The 27,307-nt window shown below is 41.8% G+C and overlaps 1 protein-coding gene across 1 annotated transcript in view; it reads left to right on the forward strand.

Moving 5' to 3' along the window:
- Positions 1 to 18,320, forward strand: part of pcmt (protein-L-isoaspartate (D-aspartate) O-methyltransferase) — a 40,402-nt gene extending 22,082 nt beyond the window's left edge. Inside the window, exons 4-8 of the mRNA XM_078556635.1 lie at positions 200 to 304; positions 3,471 to 3,591; positions 3,873 to 3,958; positions 6,047 to 6,253; positions 17,538 to 18,320. Of these exons, the coding sequence (XP_078412761.1) occupies positions 200 to 304; positions 3,471 to 3,591; positions 3,873 to 3,958; positions 6,047 to 6,226 (492 nt within the window). The 3' untranslated portion in view covers positions 6,227 to 6,253; positions 17,538 to 18,320. The remainder of the gene's footprint in view (positions 1 to 199; positions 305 to 3,470; positions 3,592 to 3,872; positions 3,959 to 6,046; positions 6,254 to 17,537) is intronic.
- The last annotated feature ends 8,987 nt before the right edge of the window (positions 18,321 to 27,307 follow it).

Genomic DNA, 27,307 nt, shown 5'->3' on the forward strand with positions numbered 1-27,307 from the left:
AGAAGTTATGATACACTGTTAACATAACTAAAATGAAACTTGATGCACCTTATTTCCCCAGCTCTCAGTAGAAGGTTTAATTAAAATAATTCAAAACTAGTTAAGGAAATCATTCTATCTGTCTTGATTAAAATCTAGTAACTACAAAATAATTGTGTATACACCTAATCAATGTGTATTGTGATGTTGTCCTCCCCAGCACGCATATGCCCTAGAACTGCTTCATGATCAGTTATATGAGGGGGCTAAAGCACTTGATGTAGGATCTGGCAGTGGAATTCTCACTTCCTGCTTCGCACGGATGGTAAGTAGTTTTTTTTTCAGGTACCATGTAAGTAATTTAGCATGTTAAAAATTCAATTATTTTAAAGTTAATTTATTTGTTCATGGAATGTGAGCATCACTGGTAAGGCCAGCACTCATTAGCCATCTGTAATTGCCTTTGTGAAGGTGGTGGCAAGCCTCTGCCTTGAACCGCTGCAGCCTGTGTGGTGCAAGTACACCTACAGAGCAATTAGGGAGGCAGTTCCAGGATTTTGACCCAGCAACAATGAAGGAATGACAATATAGTTCCAAGTCAGGATGATGTGTGGCTTGGAGGGGAATTTGAAGATAGTGGTGTTTCCACGCACCTGCTGCCCTTGTCCTTCTAGGTAGTTGAAGTCGTGGGTTAGGAAGGTGCTGTTCAACTTGGTGAGTTGCTGCAGTGCCTGTTGTAGATGGTACACATTGCTGCTACTATGCATCAGTGGTGGAGGGAGTGAACATTTAAGCTGGTAGACGAGGTGCCATTCAAGTGGCTTTGTCCTGAATGGTGTCAAGCTTCTTGATTATTGGAGCGGCACTCCATCCAGGCAAATGGAGAGTATTCCATCACAATCCTAATTTCTACTTTGTAGATGGTGAACACACTTCGAGTCAGATGATGAGTTGTTCACCAGCATCTGACCTGCTCCTATCGCTACAGTATTTATATGGCTGGCCCAGTTCAGTTTCTGGTCAATGGTAAACCCCCAGGATGTTGATAATGGTGATACAGCGATGGAAATGCTATTGAATGTCATGAAGCAACGATTAGATTTTCACTTGGTCATTGCCTGGCTCTTGTGTGGTGCAAATGTTACTTGCCACTTAGCTCAAGCCTGAATGTTGTCCAGGCCTTGTGCATATGGACACTGACTGCTTAAGTATCTGAGGAGTCATAAATGGTGAACACTTTGCGATCAGCAGCAAATATACCCACTTTTGGCCTTATGATGGAGGGAAGGCCATTGATGAAGCAGCTGAAGACGGTTGTGCCTAGGACATGACCCTGAGGACTCCTGCAGCAATATCCTGGCACTGAGATGATTGGCGTTTAACAGCCGCAACCACCTTCCCTTTTGTGCTAAGTATGACTCCAACCAGTGGAGAGATGCCCCCCTCTCTTTCTGTTCTCCCCCTGCCCCCTTCCCGGTTCCTATTGACTTCTGTTTTGCTAGGTCTCATTGATGCCACATTTGGGCAAGTGTTGCCAATGTCAAAGGCGGTTACGCACTCATCTCTGGAACTCTGTTCTTTTGCCCATGTTTGGACTAAGGCTGTATAAAGAGGCCTGAAGCTAAGTGGCCCTGGCCGAACCTAAACTGAGCATCGATGAGTGGGTTATTAGTGCTATCAAGCAGCACTTACACATTATCAATGACACCTTCCATCATTTTGAGAGTAGACTTATTGATTGATGCCTGTCAGATTGGGGATTTGCCCTGCTTTTTGTGGTCAGGGTATAACTGGGGAATTTTCTGCATTGTAGGGTAGATGCATGTGTTTTAAATGTACTAGAACAGCTTGGCTAGGGAACCAGCTAGTTGTTAAGCTGAAGTCTTCTGTTGCTGGAATGTTGTCAGGACCCATGTCTTTTCTATATCCAGAGCCTTCACCTGTTTCTTGACATCATGGGAAGTGAATTGAATCACCTGAAGACTGGCACCTGTGATGCTGGGGACTTAAGGAGGGGGCTGAGATGAATCATCCGCTCAACACTTCTGGTTGATAGTTGCAAATGCTTCAGCCTTGTCTTTTGCACTGATGTGCTATCCTCATTCATCATTGAGGATGAGGATGTTTGTGGAGCCTCCTTCCTTTGTTTAGTTGTCCACCACCATTCATGACGGGATGTGGCAGGGCTGCAGAGCTTTGAACTGTTGTGTTGTCTGATTGCTTGGCTGTGTTCATAATATGCTGCTTATGTCTAGCATGCATGTAACCCTGTGTAGTTTCACTGATCTTTCAGAAATCCTTGTTGAAGACTGCTTACTGAGAGGGGCTGAGTTAGTCAATATGAACTGGGGAGATGGTGTGGATAATCTCTGTTTCTATCTTGTAACATCTATCATGGCCGTTTCTCCTAACTACCGTCCAGTGACTATTGCTGGAGCTTTTATGATGGGCTATTGTCCAGTCAATTAGTGCTGCAATGCTCATTAGCTCGGCATTTACATTAAGGGGAGAAATTGCTGGAGCCTCTGAACAATAGCTCAGCAGATGCTGCTGAGTTTGGGAGAGTATGGGTAAGGGAAGAAATTTAAGCTTTTAAAAATAGTACTTCATGAAGTATTACTGAGCATGATATGTATAAATTGACTAATAGAGCAATGAAAACAGTGGTGAATTTGAAATACAAGATCAGTAGTCTAATAGTTTGAATCCTGATTGAAGCAGCTACTTTTATGTGTGTAGATGAACTTGCTTTCTTCTGGTACTGCTTTGAACAGTGAATGATTTGGGGGACTGGGGAAAGAGAGAAGTCTAAATGGTGGGATCAGTCTGGGGAGTTTTCTCAGCTGATCCAAGTGGAATGCACATATCTCAGGCAATCTCTGGTCCCATTCTGAGAGGAGGTTTTTGGGGAGTGGACGAGTGGACAGCAGTGAGGATCTTACTAGAAGAAATGCACCTCTTTCAAGTTGCTGCTGTTTATATTAAATGTTTACCTGTTACACATATTTGGTGCTACCGTAAAATCTGCAATAAATCTCCCCAACCTTAATCCCTTCTCCAGTTCCACTCTGGTGGAATAACTGGCTGACATGCACATTTTATCCCTAACTAGTATCATAATTTCTTGACATCTGGTGGCTCCTAGCACATGTATAGGACACCCCTTATCAGTGTCATCGCAAAACGACGAGGAAGTTTGATTTTTAAGGTGGAAATAAGATTGTTTCCGTGAAAATGGTAGGTAGAATGGGGTTACTTTAAACAGAATGCCCTTCCTCTTGGACTTCTCCGCCTTCAGCAAAACACTTTATACTCATTGCTCTTTGACATTTGGCAGGAAGGTGTTTTATAGGGTATGACCCAGTAACATTTTTCATAATTTGTTTTCATTTTTGAGCCCAAACCTTCCAACACCTCATTGAAGCATAGTGCAGACATTGGATGAACCCTTCCATATTCAAAAATTATGCAAAGCTCTCCTTTTTATCCAGGTCGGTGCAAGTGGAAGTGTGGTGGGAATTGAGCATATTAAGGAACTGGTTAATGACTCCATAAACAATGTTAAGAAAGATGATCCGTCTTTACTTTCATCAGGAAGAATAAAGTTTTTGGGTGAGTGAGCCACTTTATAGAGGATCAGCCCAAAGGTACTTCCATCAAATGACTTTGTTTTAATTTCCACTGTCTGGCATCTGCGTTTTTATTTTTAGTCTGAAATTGTGGATAAAATCTACCCTTTATTAAATCAGACTTCCTTATTTTAAAAGGGACAAATAACTATTTCTAGAACATTACTTTTGTGTGTAAAATGTGTTTTTTGCTTTGGAACCATAAATGTTAATATTCCTCCTTTAAAAATTGCCTATAATTGGTGGGGGCCTGTTTGTTCACAGTGAGCGATGGGAGACAGGGATATCCAGAGGAAGCTCCATACGATGCCATCCATGTGGGGGCTGCAGCAAGTACGGTACCACAGGCAGTAAGTCATTTTCAAACCATACTATAAGCTGGAGAATAATGCACTTTCAGTGCAGGTTAAGATTCCATTTGTATTTATTCAAAGTTTTGACCAAATTGAGCTAACTGAGGTTGGAATTAGCATGGAGCCATCAACTCCAAAAAAGAGACTAATACTTTTTGATATATTTTTAGGCTGTGATCTGTTATCCATACCACCTGCATATGCGAAAGTCCTTAGATTTGAGCAAATATGTTCACCCCTGCTGGAGGCAATGGCTCTTTGAGTTCAGATCCCTGGGCATCTGCAAATACCTCTTCACTAACTTAAACTGGATATCATTTATTTGACAATGCAAGGCTTCACAGTTGAGCACCAATCTGTCCTCACCTGACACCCTAAGTTGCATTTCCAATATTAATCACATTCACCCTTCTGAGCAGATTGTTGAATTACAGAATAAGTGCAGAGAACTCTGCACCTAAAGCAACAAATCCAATTTTTTCCTAGTTTTTGGTTCTTAAAGCATTTGGGCCTGTGAGCAGGCTTCCTGTAGAGGCTAAAAAAAAATCTTTTGTTCTTTTAGTTTGGGCTAAATTTCCTACTTTGTTTGTGAGACTGCGGAATAAGTTACTCCTGAGAAGTTGCTGGAGAAACTAGTATGAGTAAATGTATTCAAGACAATTAGATGCAACCATGAAGTGAGAAGAAATAGAGGGGTATGGTGTAAACGGTAGGCTTGGTCAATCAAAAAAGATGGAATTAATGGATGCTATGACTTGATTTTAGCTAAAACATTCTTGCATTCTCACAAAACTGGCAAATCAGGATAAATTTCATGCAGGGTGGCCTGCTGATTCGCTGTAAACAGTAATATCATGCAGTAACATTTATTTCAAGAGAGGTTGTATCATTTGAGGATTCTTTACTGAAACTTTGGATTGAGGGTAGAAGAGACTTAGCGACTGTCGCTTGAATCACTGATGCAGCAAGCTGAATGGAGCGTTTTGCTTAACATTGACTCTTGGGGGCTAATCCACATAAACACAATGTCAGCATATTTTTACATGGCATGGATGAGTCTTAATGTACCTGCTTAACTGCTCCAAAGTGAGACCTCCATTCTACTTCACTGTGACAGCAGTTTATCAGCCAGTATTTTAAGTTCAGCTGCAGTTTTGAGGAGCCAATTTGCTGGCAGCTGAGGTGGCAGGCAGTGTCATGTGAGTAACCTAATCAACGCTTTTATAGTTTCTCAGCAGGTTAGCACCACGTTGTGCACTATGTTAAATCTACATATTGTTAAAAGCGACATCTAAAACAATTTTTAAAAAAAATACACTTGAATTTACATAGCACCTTTTGCAACCATGGGATATCCCAAAACGCTTTACAGTCACTTAAGTAAGTTTGCAGTGTTGTTACTTTATAATGTAGAAAACACAGCCATTTTGCACACTGCACGGTCCCACAAATAGCAATGTGACAATCAAGAAATCTGTTTGTGATATTGATTGAGGAATAAATATTGGCCAGGATTCTGAAATATTTCCCCTGCTCATTGAATAGTGCCATGGGATTTTCATCTCACCTGAGAGAGCAGATAGGGTCTTAGTTGACTGCCTCGGCTGAAGGAGTGCCTGAGTAGCAGTCCCCGAGTGTTGTACTGAGTATCAACCAAGAGTTTTGTGATCAAGTCTCCGAGTAGACCTTGAACTGACAACCCTCTGACTCGGTGAGAGTGCTACTACTGAGCCATGACTGACACTAAGCATCTACTAGTTCTGTAAGTTGTGATGTACATAGAAACAGTTTCTTGGCTTGTGCTGTGTTTTTAATCCACATTAAGGAAGAAGTGCCTCTTGGTGATAAATTTAATTTATTCATATTTTCTCTCTCTCTCTCTCTCTCTCTCTCTCTTTCTGTTTGTCTCTTGCTCCCTCTCCCTTTCCAACATTCACTCTCATTCTCACCCACTCTTGCTGTCACCCTTTCTCTCCGTATGTCTCTGTCTACGTCTTGCCCTGCCTCGCTCTCTACACCTCGCCCTCTCTCGCTGTTACACCTCGCCCTCTACACCTCGCCCTCTCTCTCGCTCTCCTCCTCCAGCTGCTAGACCAGTTGAAGCCAGGTGGGAGGATGATTTTGCCAGTAGGCCCTCCGGGCGGAAACCAGATGTTGGAGCAACATGACAAACTAGCGAATGGCAGCATCAGTATGAAACCCCTGATGGGAGTGATCTATGTGCCTTTAACAGATCAAGAAAAGCAAGTGCCAAGGTGGAAGTGACTCTACACAATCTTCCTCGGAAGCAAGGTGAAGTGGTGTGGATTGGAGCATGCTGCAGTGATTTGCCTGGCTGCTGCTTTTGCTTTTTTTTTTTGTAACTCCATTCCATCTAATAAATGGACTGATTTGGATAATTATTATCCCCAGAAGTATGGGTAAGGGTTAGGATTAATAAAATATGAATGTTGTGTGCTTTGGAACATCTGTTTTAAACAGCTCAAGTATACGGAGGCAGATGGGAAGAGGGCTAGAAGGGAAAGATAGACCTTTACATTAGCCTACTGCTTTGGAAGCTAGGGTTTCATTGTATATTTTGAATGTAGCAGTTTCATAACTTGCTGCCTAATTAAATTATAATGTTTAACTGAAGGTGTTCAATCACTTACACAGCATATTGTCTCAGCTTTTTTCCATGAGGAATGTGAAGCTAACGTGCAAGCCAATGATAGTTGGTTATAAGGGGATGGGTTGGGGGGTTGATACTTCCACAATGCTGTTAGGTAGGAAGTTTGAAGATTTTGGTCCATTGACAACGAAGGAATAGCAGTGTGTGTGTCGGAAGAGAAAATACAGATGCTACAGAGGATTGGGAAAGAGAAAGATATCTCAAACAAGGGAGGAGCTAATCCTGCAGGCTGGATGGTGGAAAGATGAGAGAGAATGTGGAGAGGAAGATAACCCTTTGAGGTGGGGAAGAAAGATGGCAATCCTGTTACTGGAGGGGGCTTGTAGAATATAATGTTTTGTCACTGTGCAACCATATTTAAGTAAGAGGAGGAACTGGGCTCTGGTATGTGGTCAGTTGAGCTGTATTGGACTGAGTGGTAGGTCTGATTGAGCAAGCTGCATGGACACAGCCTTTAGCCCTAAATGCAGCCATGAGAGGTTTTGGGATTCATAGCTTAAAAAGTGTGGAACAGATACTGTTGCCTGCCTTATTGAGATGGGGGAAGTTGAATGAGGGAGAGAAAAGTTATTAAATGTGACCAGTGAAGTTTCTTCAGTCTGAAAGCCAAGCCCTTTTATATTTGTTCATGGGACGTGGGCATTGCTGCCAAGGCTAGCACTTATTGCATATCCCTTGAAGGTGGAGGTGATCTGTCGCCTTGAACCATTGCAGTCTGTTTGGTGTAGGTACTTACACAATTTTACTAGGTGGGGGTTCCAGGATTTTGACCTAGGAATGATGGAGTGGTGGTATATGTTCTCACCAGGATGACATGTGACTTGGAGAGGAACTTATCGGTGGTGTTCCCACATACCTGGTGCCCTTGTCCTTCTAGGTGAGAGGGGCCAAAAGTTTGGAAGGTGCTGTAAAACGCATCTTGTAGACAGTTCTCATTGCTGCCATGGTGTATGATGTTTAAGGTGGTGGATGGAGTGCCATCAACTGGGCTGTTTTATCCTGTGATGTTGAGTTTGTGTTGTCCAGGCAAGTAGGGATTATTCCTTCTAACTTGTGCATTGTAAACGGTGGAGAGTCTTTAGAGACTTTGGACACGAGTTATTCACTGCAGAATTCTCAGCCTATTATCTTTACTCTGTCTATAACCAAGATTTGGATACAAGTAAAAGTGTCTCTCTCATACTAGAGGTAGGAGATGGAGCGGGAAGCAACTGGGCAAAAGTAAACAATTGCAACGTGGCAGAGAAACATGGCCTCGTTTGGGAGAAGGGGAATGTAAATCGGAATGATTCTGAAGAGCCATGCATGTGTACCAGTTACCAAGTTTAAGTCATCTCCAGTCCCAAGCTGTGTTGCTTTGTTTCTTCAATAATTAATTCTTCAGTTAGTTTGTATGCTATTATGTTGAAGCCCATCAGAAGGTGCAGCCAGACATCAGTAAATTTGCTTCCAGTGCCATGTCGTTCCAAATGACCGATAATCATGATACTGATCATTACAAACGATCATTGTTTCACAGGACCTTCACACATGAAGCCTGTTGTAGATGCAGCGCTTCAGTACATCAAAACAGGAATAAGCCATTCAGCCCCTCAAACCTGTTCTGGCATTTAGTTCAGTTGACCAGAATTCAGTCTTTTGGGAAAAGTTCCAGTTTTCCACTTTCTTTATGTGAAAAATCCTAATTTCACTCCTAATTGGTTTAGCTCTAATTTTAAGATTGTGCCTCCTTGTCCTGGATTCTTCAACAGAGGAAGTAGTACCTTCATATCTATCTTAATCATTTTAAATACTTCATTTATATCTTTGAAACTCATTCATGCAATCTGTCCTTGCAATTTAATCCTTTAAGCCAAGGTATAATTCTGGTGAATCTCTTATATTCCCTCAAAGCCAGTATATTTTTCTTGAAATGCTGTGCCTAAAACCGAACTGAGGTGGAGTTTGACCAAGCCTCTGCATAACCGATGCACAAACTCCTCTTTGCACTCTAGCCAAAATAAAGGCCAACATTCCATTAAATCTTTGATTACTTTTTGTACTAATGCACTAGCTTTTAGTAAGTTGTGTACACCTAAATCCAATTTCTTCTCTACAGTTGTGATTTGCTTATTGGATGGAAATCTTAGACTCCAGATTTTGAGTTCAATTCATCTCTGCTCTTGGAACATGCCATCTGGCTTGAAGAATTGTTTCATTGCTAGGTCAGAAGCAGAGTTCAGCACAAACAAGGCATGTTTACAAAGCCATGGTGGTGGTTGCATTGGTTGAGCCATGTTCTGCTTCCGCTCGGAAGACTTGGGAGAACATGTCATGTCGATGGGTCCCACCCCACCTCCTCAAACATTGATCATTATTCAGCCCAAATTTTGGTTTCACTCAGCACAACTACTGAATTGTGACCAAGGCATTGTTGGTCCCTGATGTGGATCAGTTCAACCAAGACAACCAATAAGATATCAATAATTTTAATTTATAATTTGTTACACACTGTAACAAGGCAGTAGGTACAAAGGATGGATATTGTTTTAATCCAGACAACTATATTGAAATTGTTCTTTGCTCCTGTTCCACCCTTCTCCCTTAAGGCAATTCCTTCATATACCCCTAGATCTATGTACTACCCACATGACCATGTCATGATCAACCAATCATTGACACTAGTTTACTTAACCCTTATATTTTCATGCTTCCATTTCCTTTCTCACTGACAATTCTTCAGCAGTGCTCAGAAGATGCAGTTTAAAACAATCTGCATTAAGACAGTTTCAGATTATACTGATAGCCCCCCAGTATTGTCCACAGCAATATCTGGACTTGAATTGATTGTGCCAAGCTCTCATAGCAGTACGAAATCAAAAGTGTTAAACAAAGAGCTTCACTTTGAGGAAACAAATGTAGGGGAGATAGTTCAAAGTATTTTGCCACTGCTGGTGCTGGAGTGGGGAAGTACAAGTATCTATTGTTTCGTCTATTAAACTCTATTGTCATACTGATGAATGTATGCAGATTTTTCTATCACACATCTAATTGGTTGAAATTACACAAACTCATAGTGAATTTGTAAGTAACTGCCCTTCAAAAATAACTGTGAAACACAAATGCCAAGAAGCATGACTAAGTACTATAATAAATACAAAATTGGTCTTTGTCATTTGTTACTGTTTGCAAGCAAAGAGATAGGGGTTTGTAAGGAATGGATGAGTAAATAAACTTCTGGTGACTGAAGGATGTTGCAAACAAATTGAGCATGAAAATCAAACAAGCCCAAGAATAGTGGCTCATAAACAAAATGCTGGAAATACTCAGCAGGTCTGGCAGCATTAGTGGAGAGAGAAACCGAGTTAATGTTTCAGGTCAAAGAGCTTTCTTCAAACCTTCTTTCAGAATTTTTTGTTTCTATTTCAGATTTCCAACATCTGCAGTATTTTGCTTTTGTAAAAGAATGATTGCTTTTCCCCTTCAAGTTGCTTTGTATATATACTTTCAAATAATTTTCTCCATCTTAGTTTCTCTAGTAACTAGTCTGTGTTGTTATAAATTGAATTTGTAGCATAAACACATGTTTCCCGCACAACAATTAAACTCACCTGTAGAACTGGCTTCAGTCTCAATTTAGTTCTGCTGAGATTTAACCACAGTTGACCCAGTTTTCTTAAAGGCACTATATACAAATACAATAAAACATCCCAAGTTGCTTCAGAGCAGTATTAATAGAGCAAAATTTGGCATTGAACCACAAGGAGATATTGGGGCAGATAATCAAAAAATTGGCCAGGGAGGGTTAAGGTGCATCTTAAAAGATGATAGAGGTTGGAGAGTTTTTGGCGGGGAATTCCAGAGCTTGGGCTTTGTAGCTGATGGTAAAGCCACCAGTGGTAGAGCAATTAAAATTGAATTTCTTTAAGAGGGCAGAATTGTTAGAGTGCAGAATCTAGGCAGATTGTAGGGCAGAAGGAGATTAATTTTCCTTTTTTCTCATGGGATGTGGGTGTTACTGGCAAGGCCAGCATTTGTTGTCCATCCCTGAGTGGCTTGCTAGGCCATTTCAGATGACAATTAAGGGTCGACCACATTGCTGAGTAAGGAGTCACATATAGGCCAGACCAGGTAAGGATGGCAGATTTCCTTCCCTATAGGACATTAGTGAACCAGATGGGATTTACAATTGCCAATGGTTTCATGGTTGCCAATACTGAGACTATTTTCCAATTTCACATCTTATTAACGGAATTTAAATTCCACCAGCTGCAATGGTGAGATTTGAACCCATGTCCCCAGGATATTGGCCTGAGTCTCTGGATTACTAGTTCAGTGACATTACCACTACACCACCATCTCCCCGATTACAGATATAAGTAGGGGTGGGGCCATGGAGGGATTTGAAAGTGAGGATGAGAATTTTAAAATCTGTGTCTTGACTCCGAGCCAATATAGGTCAGTGAGGATGGGTGATGGCAGCAGTTTTAAATGACCAAGTTTACAGAGGTTTGAATGCGAGAGGCCAGCCAGGACAGTATTGGTACAGTGAAGCCTAGAGCTGACAAAGGTATGGGTGAAGGATTCAGCAGCAGTCTCAATTGAGTTGTCCACTCCGATTTCTTCCAAGTCTTGATTTGATTCTCCTCTGAGATTGCGTTAGACAAATTTGATCTAGTTCTCCAGGAGCAGGCTTAATGGGCTGAATGGCCAACTATTATGATCTCTCAGATCACTTTAACCAGATTCTATTCAGTCCTTCGGATCAATTTAACCAGACTCAGTCTAACTCCTTGTGGGCAGGAGTTTGCTGATCAAATCTGCCTCTAATTTAAAGAGGTTATGGGAAGATGGGATGTGGGAATTGTTATACTGGGAAATGCCCTAATTGCTTTTCTGATCTTGGAGATGAAGTACCTAGTTTGACTAGATCAGATAGAGCTTTACTCTGTTAGTATCAATGCAGATGTAGAAATGCGTAAATAAAATGTCTGGAGCATAGCTGTCCCTCATAATGAGCAAAATATGTATTTATTTTGAGATAAATCACCCAGAAAGCTATTTTAAGATTTTGTAAAAGCTGTCTGTCAACAAGGCAGTATAATTCAGTTATGCACTAAATATTGCCTTGAAACGCTTTACATTGGTCATAATCTGATTGCCTTTTTAACTTTGAATTTTCCCTTCAGTGGTGCTACTTCCAGCTCTTGACAATTGAAACACATTGTATTTTGCAATGATTCATGTATCCATTTGGCACAAGGCTGGAATGCACAGATTGGTCTTAACTTGGGCATTGCATTTATATTCATGGATTAAGATAATGTAAGATGTATTCCTGCTATAAATGGAGGAAAGAGAATCACATTGAGGTTCAGTATGTGCACCTTCATATATGTGGTTCATGTATGAGCAAGTGAGAGTATTGACAGAGCCTTTATTGATTGGCCTTAATGCAGGAGAGCCAGGTGTTATGCTGCCTTTATGCAGTTAATTGGTTTGTTCTGCAATATTATCCCAAATTGACAGTCAAAGTCCAATGTAAATTTCCACTTAAATAGCAGACTGAATTAAACTATCTATCATTTGCCCAGGGCCAATTCCTGAGCCTTTAATTTGGAGCAGATGGACTGTTATGGCAAAGAGGAGATTTGATATAATGAAATTATAGTCCAACACATGGGTTGTGGCTTGTATTTTAAAAGAGCTGGTGATATTATAAACTAGAAATAATGTTTTGCTCAACCTCATTTCCTATTGTGACCAAATTGTTCAAGTGCCTTGAAGGAACTTGGCCTAAGGTGCAACAGCCCTTGCTTAACTAAGCAGCATGCCCACACACATTGCGGGAGAGCTCAACTCTAGGGATTCAGCGCACACATCGCAAATCACACACTGATATGGGTGAGCACAGACATCTTACCAGTCAGAATCCCAAAGGATATGTACCTAGACCATTGGGAGTCAATGATACAACCTGTAGCAGCCAAACTGTGTACAATGGGTCATCTCAAATGTAGCTATGGCAAATCTGCATGGAAACCACAAGTATTCTACCTGGTGGTCATGAATGGACCAGCAGTAGTAGGATCACTGACATGTACCGCACTCAAGATCACCAATGTTGTGTATGGTCACAATGTGCCAATTGCAGCAGAAGAGGCCAAAAATAATAATGTCGAGCCAGTCCATGACCTACCACAGAGATACCCAGACAGATTAGATGCTATAGGAAATTTCAGAGGTGATGCTTTACTGAACTTCAGAAGATGTAATCCCATCGATCGATCCGCTTAGAATGTGTATGCTGCATTTTCAGGAGAAGCTTAAGAGAGAGTTGGTTGACATGGAGAGTAATGGCCTTATCTGTCATGCGCATCACACCAACTGGCCCAGCTTTATCATATGCATTGTGAAAAAAGGTGGCACAATCCCAGTATGCTTGGACCCAAAACCTTTTAAATCCCACTTTTAAGATGTCCACACAAGATCCCAATATTAGAATTGAATCCTAAATTCACAGCAAAATTTTTCTCCAAGTTGAACCCCAAACGCAAGTATTGGTCGGCTGATTTGGCAGAGGGATCTCGATCACTAATCTCAGGACACCATTTGGAAGATGCTGCTTCCACAGATTACCTTTTGGTTTATTCATTAGTCAGAATCTGTTCCAGCAGCATATAGCCAGAATTACAGAAAAGGTCCCTGGATGTGTATGCATTGCCGATGATATGATGGGCAAAACCAAATAGCATGCCCAAAATTTTACACTGCAATAGCAGCGGCTTGTCATGAGGGTCTCATCTTCAACAGCAAGAAACGCCTGGTGAATGTAGGTCGGATTTTTGTTTTTTTTTTGGCTCTTATTTATTCAAATTCTGGGATTCATCCTCACCCCAGGACAGAGGGGACTTGCAGCGATGCCTTTGATTATTCAACTTAGTGTCATACCTGCCAGACTTTGCCAATAGAGCATCATCACTTTGAGCGCTTTGAAGGAAGGATGTTCCATATATATGGCAGGATGACCATCAAAATGTTTGTGTCACTTAACAGGCTTTGTCAGAAGAGATATGTGTTTTACAAAACTATGATCCAAGAAAAGACAGCCTTGGAGGTTGATGTATCTCTAGGGTTAGGAGCATGCATTATGCAAGGTGGAAAACTAATTGCATTTGGCTTAAAGTCTATTGCAAATGCAATCTAATTATTTGAATATGGAGTGCAAGACATTTGCTCTGGTATTCAGTATCACTAAATTCCACACGTACCTACTTGGTGAACAGTTCATTGTGGAAACTGACCACAAACCATTAGAAATGATTTGGCGTAAGCCACTGAACCAGACTGTAGGGTGCAGGGATACATGGGTACGACTTTGAAGTCTGCTACAAACTGGGTAGCAAAATGGTTACTTCAGTCACAGAGCAGGTTACCAAATCCTGGGGGGTAAAAACTGGATGCTTTGCTGGACCCACAAGTAGCCAGCATAGAATCATCAAAGTAGAAGGTGTACTTAATATCGATCTGAGTTTTGAGAGAAACAGCGAATGATCCACGACTGAAGGCAATATGAAGAGTTATTCTAGAAGGTTGGTCTGATACAATACAAGATTTGTCAGACATCTGGAGATATTTTGGCCGTACAGAGATGAACTAGGTATTTCAAGAGGCATGATTTCCAAACGAAAGCAGGTGCTTTTACCTTAAGTTCTTTGCCAGGACATATTGTCAAACCAGGGGACATATGAGCATAGAGCAGATGAGATGTCTGGCAAGGGAAACTGTGTATTGGCCAGGGATTAACAATATCGAAAAGGTAGTGAGGATGAGCAAAGCATGCCTGAGTCACCTACCACATCAACGCAAAGAACCGCTACGCTCTCACCAGGTTCCATCATCTAAAATTGCAACAGATTTATTCACTTCATTGCTCTAAGGAGAAGAATCCCAGCTTCTCCAGTCTCCACATAACTGAAGTCCCTCATAACTGCTATCATTCTAGTAAGCCCTCTCCAAGGTCATGATACCTCCTAAAGTATTTTGCCCAGAGTTGAACACAATAATCAAGCTGAGGCCTAACTAGTGTTTTAAGGTTTAGCTTAACTTGCTTGTTTTTGTAGTCTGTGTTAGAAGCAGTTCAGAGAAGGTTCATTGGACTTATTCCTGGGATGAAGGACTTATGAAGAGAGGTTGAACAAGCTGGGGCCTTTACCTGTTGGAGCTTAGAAGAATGAGAGGTGATCTTATTGAAACAAAATCCTGAGGAGATTTGATAGGATGAGGTACCAGGTAGATATTTCCTCATGTGGTGGTGACTAGAATTAGGGGACACAGTTTAAAAATAAAATTTCCCTTTTAAGACTGAAATGATTTTTTTTCCTGAGGGTCATTAGTCCATGGAATTCTGTTCCTCAGAAAACAGTGGAGGCTGGGCCACTGGATTTATTCAGGATTGAGTTAGATTTTCGATCGACCAGGGAGTCGAGGGTTATAGGGGGCAGGCAAGTGGAGTTGAGACCACAATCAGATCAGTCATGATCATATCGAATGGTTAAGCAGGCTCGAAGAGCTGAATGGTTTACTCCTGCTCCTAAGTCCTATGTGTGTATTAAGGCCAGGCCAAGGATCCCATATGCTGTTTTAACAGCCTTCCCAACTTATCCTGCCACCATCAAAAGATTTGTGTGCATACACACCAGATCTCTGACCTTGCACTTCCTTAGCAATTGTGCTTCTTCACATTCTTCATGTGGAAAAGTATCACTTCACATTTGTATTTAAATTTCATTTACCATGTGCCCATTTTACCGGTCTGTCCTAAAGTCTGCTTCTGTCCTCATTGTTTACATTTGAGTTTTATATTCTCTGCAAACTTTGAAATTATGCCCCATATACCCAAGTCCATGTCTTTGATATATGTTAAAAAGAGATGCTAAGGCTGACCCCCTTTGGAGCACTACTTTTATACTTCCATCCAGCTTGAAAAACAAGTGTTTACCACTACTCTGTGCTGTCTGTCCTTTAATCCCACAAACATCAATTATGCTAAAAAGTCTAATGTGATATTTCATCACATGCCTTTTGAGAGTTCATATCCACAGCAACCCTGTATCAGCCCTTTCTGTTGCTTCTTGAAAGATCTCGATTTAAAGTTCTGTTTGTTAGGTAAGGTATGATTCAATGTCTCATCTATATGTTCCATACTCCCCACACCCCAGAATTGAATCCAGGTGGACTTCGCTTTAACCCAAAGAAGTATAGGTGAAGAACAAACTGATCCATTACACATGTGTAAACTGCTACAGTGCAATTTCTGTGCAGTCACCCTCCACCATCTGCCTCCCCTTGCTACCACACAATCTTTTGAAGAAGGCAATAAATTGAAGGTAAATAAACTGAGAAATTCCTCTATGGTCCTGGAAGGTTGAGGTGAGCTCACAGTGACCCATCCTCCTGTGTGTAACATTCACCTTATCTGATCCCTTTTGATCACTTATTAGCATATGAAATAAGAGCAGAAGTAGGCCGTTCAGACCCTTATGTGGAGCCTTCTCCGCTGTTCATTAAAATTATGGCTGTTATGTTTGTGTTTCGAATTCCACATTCCCTTCTACCCCCGATAACCTTAGATTCTGGTTAGACAAGGGAATCAATCTACTTCCGCCTTAAAAATATTCAATGACCCTGCCTCCACCACCTTCTGAGGCAGAGAGATCCAGTTGCACAACCCTCAAGAGAGAAAAATTCTCATCTTTATCCTAAAAGGGCACCCCCTAATTTTAAAACACTGTCCCCTGGTTGTGGACTAACCCACAAGAGGAAACATCCTTTCCATGCCCACCTTGTAAATACTGTTCAGGATCTTTTATACTTCAATCAAGTCACCCATCACTCTTCTGAATTCCAACAAGGCCAGTCTGTCTAACACTTCCTCATAAGACAATCCATTCATTCCAGGTATCAGTGAGTGCAGTAAATCTGCGCACACTGCATGAGTTAGTAACTTATTTCAGAGCCCCCATGTCCCCTGACCCATATCCATGTGGAGTGAGTTCATGAGTACATTTAAGATGGAAGATTCTAGGACCACTAAGATTGATTGACTTCTATTTTGGAACCAGCTTCTTTATAGGTAAACATTTTCATCCAGTGGGGTGAGTGCAATGCAGAGTGAAAACTATGTGGAGGTAAAATACAATCTTCTGTCTATCATGCCAATGCTGGCTTTTAGAGCTTTCCAGTTAATTCCACCCCTCACCTGAGCTCTTTCCCCATAGCCTGGCAATTCTTCTCTTCAATTATTTATTCAATTCCCTTACGAGAGTTGATGTTGAATCTCTTTCCACCACCTTTTCAGGGAATGCTGTTTAATAAAATTTCTCCTCATTTTCCTCTGGTTCCTTAACTTTTATTCTGTGTCCTCTGGTTACTGACCCTCCTGCCAGTGTAAAGCTTTTCTAAATCAACTTGTATTGAAAGCCTTTGTAATTTTTGAACACTTATTATATCTCCCCTTCAGCATCTCTGCTCCAAGAACAATGACTACAGTACAGTGTCTCATCAGGCTGTCCAAAACCAAGAGCTGACTGAGAACTGAACGTTTTTAAAATGTGTCATGCATCAATTTTAATTGCATAAAATAGAAAAATCTTAGCTGGACAATTCAGCTAGCATTGGTCCGGTGTGGCTCTTGACTAATTATCTCCTTCGCTTGTGTGCTGGTCTATTCGCATGCTCTGAGTGACCCTTGACCCGATTGACCTGAAATCCAGCACGGCCTCAGTCCTGAGGTTGCTGGTTTTGAGACACTGTACCTGTAGCAGAATCTGCTAAATAAAACGCAACCACTTTTTATTTTATTGTTGTGATCACTTGGCTGAGCTGATGGTGCTACAGTTTCTAACTTTTTTTTTAAACCTACAGGGATGAAATGTGAAGCTTCATCTGTGTGCTCAGAACCTGATGTTAATGTGGAGTACATATCTCCAGTTCTAAATGCTTTGAAAATGACAGCATTGCAGCTTGTTTTGGACTTAAAAAAACACACACACACACTTAATGACTGGTGTGGAACAGTGTTCTTTTAATGATTCAAGAAACTTAACCTGGGAAGATGCTGCCGTAAAGGGTTTTTTAAAAAAAAAAATAAGTGCAGAGTTGGAAGAAGTTTTACGTGGCTTGGTTTCGTTTTTAACTGGCAAGAGTGAAGCTGCAGCAAGGAGGTACCAGCAGATGTGTGGTGTGGCTAGTTTTTTTTTCCTCCCTCATTTTGAATTGATAGGTGTTCAAATCCTGCACCATTACAACTTAAACTTATTTTGTGCACCCATGACATAACATATGCAAGACCTTTCTGTATGCAGGTGTAACTAAGCACTAAACATTGAACATTGTAGTGTGCCTTGAGTTGCCAACAAGATCACCATGTTTCACATCTTGTTCCTGGAATCAAACCTCCCAAGCACTACATGCTGACGGTGGCAAATGCACTGTTGATTGTGAACTCGGACAGATTTGAACATATTGATGCTTTCAAAATTAGTTAAGTTTTGTGCTGCTATTCCTTCATTTTGTGTTGCTTCACAGTTGAATGTAGTAGAAATGATATAACCCATGCTGTATAAGCTTATGACACTATGGATCGCAGTTAAATTTTCCTCAATGTATGCATTATTGCTTTGCGAAATAAATTTTAAAAGCAGATAAGTTGTTTAGTACTTTTTTTGAACTATGCTAAGCAGCAATATTACAGAGATGTAAAAATCTATATGATAGAATTGGCTAAATCAGTGCTTTGCTCTCCCTGCAAATTTATCAACCTGGGATCAATTTAGTGATCCTTAATGAATGGCGTGAAAATCATAAGGAAAGAAATAAGAAAATACCAGGCCCATACAACCTTTTTGAGCCTGCTGTATTATTCAGTAAGATCACAGCCTCAACTCCACTTTCCTGCCTGTACTCCATAACCCTTGACTCCCTTAGTTCAAAAATGTCTGAATATATTCCAGGCTGAATTAATGACCTGCTTCCACAGCTCTCTGCAGTAGAGAATTCCAAAAACTCAAGAAGATCAGAAGAAATTCCTCTCAATCTTGGGTGCGTAGGTCACTGCATACAGATCATAGTAATATCTCTTGACTCTTTTGGTCCATAGTGCCTGTGCTGGCTTTTAAAAAGCTCATCCGTTCCCCAACCCCCCTCCCTCCCCCAAAAACTAACCCCTCAGCTTTTTCCCCATAGCTTGGCACTCCTTCCCTGCAATTTATTTAATTTCCTTCTGATAGTTACTACTGAATCTCCTTCCACCACCTTTTCAGGGAATGCATTCCAAATCATAACTTGCTGTTTAATAAAATTTCTCCTAATTTTTTCCCCCATTTCTTTTACGAATTACCTTAAATCTGTGCCCTCTGGTTACTGACTCATCCTGCGTTTGTCCAGTAAGTTGATGTGATGCATCTAGTGTGTGTGGAACGAGTTAGCATGCTTTCTGCTTTTGTGTGCTATCTTGCTTTTCATTTTCAGCCCACATCAATGGCCAACAGCAATGTGAAAAGGTGAGCTTAAAAACGTTCCCTGTCAGTACACAGCCTGTCCATCAGTCCTCAGCAGCGCCTCCCTATGGTGACACAGAGAATCTGGGTTACTTGCAGCCCCAGGCAAAGGGAGCAAACCCTGACAAAAAAATATGGAGTGGAGCCCAAGGTGGACTAATGTCTAAATATATCTTTGCAGCAACTCCTGCAACCAAACCGGTGCCAAACATAGTGACTTCCATTCCTTTGGATTCAACTGGGGAGGTTGAGACGGGGACCTTGACGTTTGGACAGTTCAGGGTCTCCATACATTTTTCCCAGGCTTGCATCCTGAAGAGGACGCTCTAGTTTTGCTGCAGAGTGTTAACACAACACTGGAGACAGCAGTTACGAGTGATAAACCCAACTTGATTAGTGTAGAGAATAGGTGCCACGGGAAGTCTCTGACAGTGGGAGGGACCATTGTGTCCAATGCTGTACTCCATTACAGAGGCAAAAGACCAGTTCCATGAGGAGCATGACACTGCGAGCAGCAGAATTCCAAAGTCAACACATCTTTACCTACAGGAGGTTTTCAACACAAGTGCGCACGGGCCATGAGACATGGCCCTCCTGCCTTGGACATCATAGCCTTGGAAAGATAAATGAGAACCAATAGCGTCTACTTAAGCTTTGCTGCTACCATATGCTTTGTGTAACTAAGACATTTCAGAACAAACTATGCCACAAGGTGTCCTGGAGGCACTGGCACTAGCTGGATCTGATCATCACCAGACATAAGTCTCTGAACATCCTTCTCAAAACACATAGTTACCACGTTGCTGACTGTGATACAGATCATTCCCTGGTGTGCACTAGATAAAAGCCAACAGTTCCACAATTCAATTGAACAGGCACTTTCTGGCATTCCCACACAGAGCAGAAGTGAAATAAACATACTTTGAGACACCATTTACAATACCGCACTCTCAGGAAGCAAAAGTGGAGAAATGCTGACTGTTTTGAGGCTAGCATCATAGTGATGGAACCTGTCACTGAAGCCAAGCGGTCCGCTCTCACTAATCGTAAAAGAAATCCAAGCAAGGAAATTCTGAATGCCGCTTGAAGTAAAGTTAGCAGACTAGGCAGTGCGACTACTGGTTACAACTCTGCCAGAACATCCAGGTGGCCTTCGACACACGGAATGTCAAGGGCATGTATGAAAGGATAAAAAAGGCCTCAGGTCCACCAGCAAAGAAAAGAAAGGCAGGGGAGGTCATCACTCACTGCAATAAACAGTTGAAAAGGTGGGTGGGACATTACCATGAGTTGTACTCTAGGAAGAACACTGACACTGAGGAAGCTCTAGACGCCCTAGAAAGCCTGCCCTTCATGACAAAGCTGCATATTGAATCCACAATAGCAAAGCTATTAACTCGCTTGCCATGGGCAAAGCTCCAGGTGTTGGTGCCATACTGCCTGAACTTTTCAAGCAAGGGAAATGGAAACTTCTGCAGCAGCTGCACAAACTTCTCTCTCTCTCTCTGCTAGAGGGAGTGAGCAGTGCCTCAGGATATGCGTGATGCAGAGATTGTGACCCTGTACAAGGACAAGGTCGACTGCAGCAATTGCAACAGCTATTGAGGCATCTCCCTGCTGAGCATTGTGGGAAAGGTATTTGCCTGTGTTGCCCTTGTCAGGCTGCAGATCCTGGCTGAACGCTCCTGCCAGAATCCCAGTGTGGTTTCAGAACTGGAAGATCTACAATTGATATGATCTTCTCTGGCGGCTGCAAAAGAAATGTGAACAAAAGAGACCACTATATATTGCCTTCATTGATCTCACCAAAGCATTTGATCGCATGTGCAGAGACAATCTATTTAACTGATGGGAGAAAATTGGCTGCCTACTGAGGTTACTCAATCTGATCTCCTCTTTCTATGACAACGTAATGGGTAAGGTCAGCCATGAATGGGCAGCATTGGAACCCTTTGAGATCCACAGTGGGGTCAATCAGGGTTGTGTTCTGGCACCGACACTCTGGCAAAATCTCTTTGCTTGCTGTTTATGCCTTCAGACCAAGTACAGAGGGTGCCTATTTACATGCCAGAATTGGTGGAAAGCTGTTCAGCTTTGCTCACCTAAGATCGAAGACAAAACTACGCCAAGTCCTCGTCAGAGTTGCTCCACCATGATGATGCCACACTAAAGTTCCACACTGAGGAACACCTGCAGTGGTAAATGGACAGACTCTCTCAGCATCAGGAAGACAAATGTCATGGTCCAGGATATTGCCATACCGCCGTCTATCAACATTAACAATGTGAAGCTGGAGGTTGTTGATAGCTTCACATATCTAGGCTCTACAATCAACCGCGATCTGTTACTTGATGCCGAAATCAACACACATACTGCTATATCTGCAACTGTTATGTCCAAGCTGAGTTAGAGAGTGTGGAACAACAGCAACCTGAGTGAGAACACCAAACTTCCTACGAACATACGAATTAGGAGGAGTAGGCCATTCGGCCCCACATGCCTGCTCCACCATTCAATAAGATCATGGCTGATCTGATTGTGGCCCCAACTCCACCTTTCTTCCTAACCCCTATACCCTTTGATTCCCTTGTCTACACTGCTCTCTGAGGAAAAGAGTTCCATAAACTCATGACCCTCTGAAAGAAAAAAAAATCTCCTCATCTCTGTATTAAATGGGAGACCCCCTACTTTTAAACTGTGTCCCCTAGTTCTGGTGTCTCCTACATGGGGAAACATCCTTTCAGCATCCACCCTGTCAAGTCCTATCAGGATCTTATATGTTTCAATAAGGTCGCCTCTCATTCTTTTGAACTCCAATGGATACAGGCCCAACCTGTCCAACCTTTCCTCATAGGATAACCCCCTCATTCCAGGAATCAGTCAAGTGAACCTTCTCTGAATTGCTTCTAACAAAATTATGTATTTTCTTAAATAAGGAAACCAAAAGTGTACACAGTCCTCTACATGTGGTCTTACCAATACCCTCTGCAACTATAGCAAAACATCCCTACCTTTTTATTCCATTCCCCTTGCATTAAGTGACAACATTCCATTTGCCTTCCTAATAACTTGCTGTACCTGCATACTAACATTTTGTGATTCATGCACGAGGATACCCAAATCCTTCTGTACCTCAGAGTTCTGCAATCTTCCCCCATTTAAATAATATGCTGCTTTTAATTCTTCAAAGTTGACAAGTTCACATTTTCCCACTAATACTCCATCTGCCAAATTTCTGGGCACTCACTCAACTTATCTATATCCCTTTGCAGACTCCTTATGTCCTCTTCACAACTTACTTTCTTACCTATCTTTGTGTCATCAGCAAATTGAGCATTTTGTCCCTTCATCCAAGTCATTAATTTAGATTGTAAATTGTTGAGGCCCCAGCACTGATTCCTGTGTCAGTCCACTCATTACATCTTGCCAACCCAAAAGGTTCCATTTATGCCTTCTCTCTGTTAGCTAACCAATCCTCTATCCAGGTTAGTAAGATACCCCCTACACTGAGTTCTTATTTTGCGTAGTAACCTTTGATGTGGCACCTTGTCAAATGCCTTCTGGAAATCTAAGTACATCACATCCACAGGTTCCCCCTTATCCACATTGCTTGTTACTTCCTCAAAGAACTCTAATAAATTAGTTAAACATGATTTCCATTTCACAAACCCATGTTGATGCTGCCTGATCACATTGAGATTTTCTACGTGCCCCACTATAACATCCATAATAACAGATTCCAACATTTCCCTATGACAGACATTAAGATAACTGGCCTGTAGTTTCCTGGTTTCTGTCTTCCTCCTTTTTTGAATAGAGGAGTTACATTTGCTATTTTTCAATCTGATGGGACCTGTCCAGAATCTAGGCAATTTTGGAAAATTAAAACTTACTATCTAGCAGCTACTTTTTCAAAGACGTTAGGATGAAGTCCATCAGTATCTGGGGACTTTAGTTCTAATAATTTTCTCTGCTGTCTTTCCCTGTTGATTGTAATTGTTTTAAGTTCATCCCCCCCTTTCACCTCCTGATTCACACTTATTTCTGGGATGTTATTTGTATTCTCTACAGTGAAGACAGATGCAAAATATCTGTTCAATTCATCCACTATTTCCTTATTTTCCATTATTAATTCCCAAGACTCACTCTATAAAGGACCAACTCTTTTCCTTTTTTAATTACCTGTAGAAACTCTTACTATCTGTTTTTATATTTCTAGCTAACATTCCCTCATTCTCTAATTTCTCCCTTATTATTTTTTAGCCATTCTTTGCTGCTTTTTATATCCTGTCCAATCTTCTAACCCGCCACTAATCTTTGTGTGGAATTGTATGTTTTTTCTTTCAATCTGATGCTATCCTTAAATCCTTAGTTAGCCACGGTGATACATCCTCCCCCTAGAGTCTTTCTTTCTCACTCGAATGCATCTTTGCTGAGTCTTACAAAATATCTCCTTAAATGTCTGCAACTGCATCTCTACTGACTTATCCTTAACCTAATTTCCCAGTTCACTTTAGCCAACTTTGTCTTCATACCCTCATAATTCCCTTAAGTCTTAGACCCACCATTCTCTCTCTTGAACTGAATGCGAAAATCAATCATGTTATGATCACTGCTACCAAGAGCACTTTTACTATAAGGTCATTAATTAATCCCATCTCATTGCACATTACCAGGTTTTGTATAGCCTGCTCTCTGGTTAGCTGTAGCACGTGCTGCTCTGAGAAATTGTCCCTAAAACACACTATGAACTCATCTTCCAGGCTACCTTTTCCAATCTGATACACCCAATCTATATATGGATTAAAATCATCCATGATTATCGCCTTACCTTCCTCAAAAGCCCCCATCCTGTATACCCCGACATACAGTGTGGTTACTGTTAGTGGCCCTATAAACTACTCCCACAAGTGACTTACTACTTTTACTATTCCTTATCTCTACCCAAATTGTACATCTTGATCTCTCTCTCTCTCTCTCTATTGTACTAATTTCATCCTTAATTAAACCGCGAGTCTCCAGGCCTGCGTCCTCAGTACACTCCTAATAGTGTGAGATTGGGACAAAATAGGCAGGAGAAAAGGAACAGTTTACACCTTTGTTATCTCAGACATATCCTTAGCATCTCCTGGCAGGACAAGATCACCAACTCAGAGATCCTAGAACATGATAATTCCATCAGCATACACTCCTTGCCAATGGTGTACACTGGCTTTGTACATGTCTATTGTATAGATGGCAGCAGTATACCCAAAGACATTCTGTACGTTCAATTGGCCACTGGGTCACAACCTCCTAGGCGTCCATATGCCCGCTAAAAGGACACCTGCAAGTGAATATGAAGATGGCGGATATTGACATTATATTGACAGAGATAGAGGTAGAGAGAGAGGGAGAGACAGACAGAGAGACAGTAAGAGACAAATTTACGAGGTTGGGAATCGGTGCGAGATCTGAAAGATAGCAGAGTGACAGAGAGAGAAGGACAGAGAGCCAGAGGAGGGAGAGAGAGAGGAAAAAAGACACAGAGGGGGAGGAAGACAAAGGAGGATGCAGAGACAGAGAGAGCGAGAGAGATGGGGAGAAAGACAGAGGGAGAACAAGGAGGAAGAGGGACACGGAGGCAAAGGAAGACAAGAGAGGGTGAGAAAGAAAGCAAAACAGGTCAGGAACCAGAGGGGACACAGATTGAAGGCGATTGCTAAATGAACCAGGGTGTGGGGTGGGGAGTGGGGGGCGGAGGGGGGGGTGGGGGGGTGCGGGGGGTGGTGAGTTGGGTGGAGATAAGGAAACATATTCTTAACACAGCGAGTTATTGTGATCTGGAAGGCTCTGCTAAAAGGGCGGTGGAATTCATTAGGAACTTTCAAATTGGGTAATTGGATAAATACTTGAAGGGGAAAATTTACAGGGAGATGGGGAAAGAGGAGAGGAGGAGGGTACTAATTGGATGGCTCGTTCATAGAGCTGACAGAGACACAAGGGACTGAATGGCTGCTTGTTTTGCAGTTTGATTATGTAATCTGGTTTTGTTGGGATTACACTTGGGGACATGTTGTTGACCTGTTCCTGGTGATTCTCACAGACTCCATCACTTCTTCCTCTTCTTCGCTGAGGTGGTCATGGATCAGCTTAATCCCATTTTGCGGAATTTTGTCATGATGGGGGATGAACTACAATAAAACCCTCGTAGATAAGTGCAATTTCTTTGCAAATCTGTGCCTGCAGATGAGGAGGAATTTCTTCTCTCAGCAGGTCGTTAGTCTGGAATTTTCTTGCCCGGAGAGCAGTGGAGGCTGGGTCACTGAATATATTCAATGCTGAGTTAGACAGATTTTTGATCGACAAGAGAGTCAAGGGTTATGGGAGACAGGCAGGATAGTGGAGTTGAGGCCACAATCAGATCAGCCATGAACTTATCAAATGGTGGAACAGGCTCCAGGAGCCGAATGGCCTACTCCTGCTCTTATTTCTTATGATCTTACGATACTGACAACTGGGAGACAGTCGCTCATGGACGTTCCTCTGGAGACTGACTGTTTGGAAAGGCGTTGGAAGAGGTAAACAGAAACAAGGAGCTCAGCTGGCTGAGGAAAGCCCCAGAGAAAACAGGCCAGTGAATGATTCACCTTCTCAGCCCACTGTCCTCCTCTTCAGCAAATGTGGCAGAGGCTGCAATGCCAGAGTGGAGCTCCTAAGCCACAGCAGGCGATGCTTAACACAGAGATGACCATCACAGCGCAAACTATTGTTTTATGAAATGGAAGGCAGCCACCAGGTGCCAGTGGAAAGTTTCTCTAAATCAACTTTTATCGAAAACCTTTGTAATTTTGAACGCCTATTAAATTTCCCCTTCAGCTTCTCTGCTCCAAGGGCAATGGCCACCCCTTATTCTGAAACTATACCCCCTAGTTCTAGATTCCCCCCATGAGGGGAAAAATCCTCCCAGCATCTACTCTGTCCAGCCCCCCTCAGAATCACTTATGTTTTAATAAGGTTCCCTCACATTCTTCTAAACTCCAATGAGTATATGCCCAAACTTTCCTCAAAGATAACCTCTTCATCCCAGGAATCAACCTATTAAATGTTCTCTGAACTGCCTCCAATAAAAATATATCTCTCCTTAAATAAGGAGACTAAAACATACTTTAGGTGTGATCTCGCCAATGCCCTGTACAGTTGTAGCAAGACTTCCCTACTTTTATACTCCATCTCCCATGCGGTAAAGGTCAACAATCCCCATTTGTCTTCCTAATTACTTGCTGTGCTTGCCTGCTAACTTTCTGTATTTCACCTACGAGGACACCCAGGTCCCTCTGTACCACAGCATTCTGTAGTCTGACTGTCTCTCTTTTTAAGTAATATTTAGCTTTACATTTCTTCCTACCAAAGTGGATAACCTCACATTTTTCCACATGAAATTCCATTTGCCAGATTTTTGCCCAGACACTTAACCTATCTACAGCTCTTTGCAGACTCTGTGTCCCCCTCACAACTTGCTTTCCCACCTACCTATGTATTGTCAACAAATCTGGCTACAATACGCTCGGTTCCTTCATTTAAGTCATTAGAATATCGTAAATAGTTGAGGTCCCAGCACTGATCCCTGTGCACCTTCCACCCCCACCCCCAACTGGTGGTTACATTTTGCTAATCTGAAAATGATCCATTTATCCTGACTCTGTTTCCTGTTAGTTAGCTAATTCTTAATCCATGCTAATAAAACATCCCCAACACCATGAGCTTAGCTTGTGTAGTAACCTTTTATGTGGCACCTTGTCAAATGCCTTTTTGGAAATCCAAATATACCATGCCTACTCGTTATATTCTCAAAGAACTCTGATAAAATTGTCAAACATGACTGCCCTTTCACAAAGCCATGTTGACTCTGCCTGATTGTATTATGATTTTCTAAATGTCCTGCTGCTGCTCTGTTAATAATGGATTCCAGCATTTTCCCAGTGACAGATGTTAGGCTAACTGGCCTATTGTTTCCTGCTTTCTGTCCCCCTCCTTTCTTGAATTGAGGCATTACACGTCTAGGGCTTTTCAATCCACTGGGACCATTCCAGAATCTAGGGAATTTTGGAAGATTACAGCCAATGTATCCGCTATCTTTGCAGTCATTTCTGTTAA

The sequence above is a fragment of the Cetorhinus maximus genome, chromosome 14 (genome assembly GCF_964194155.1).
Source record: "Cetorhinus maximus chromosome 14, sCetMax3.hap1.1, whole genome shotgun sequence".
Lineage (NCBI taxonomy): Eukaryota > Metazoa > Chordata > Chondrichthyes > Lamniformes > Cetorhinidae > Cetorhinus > Cetorhinus maximus.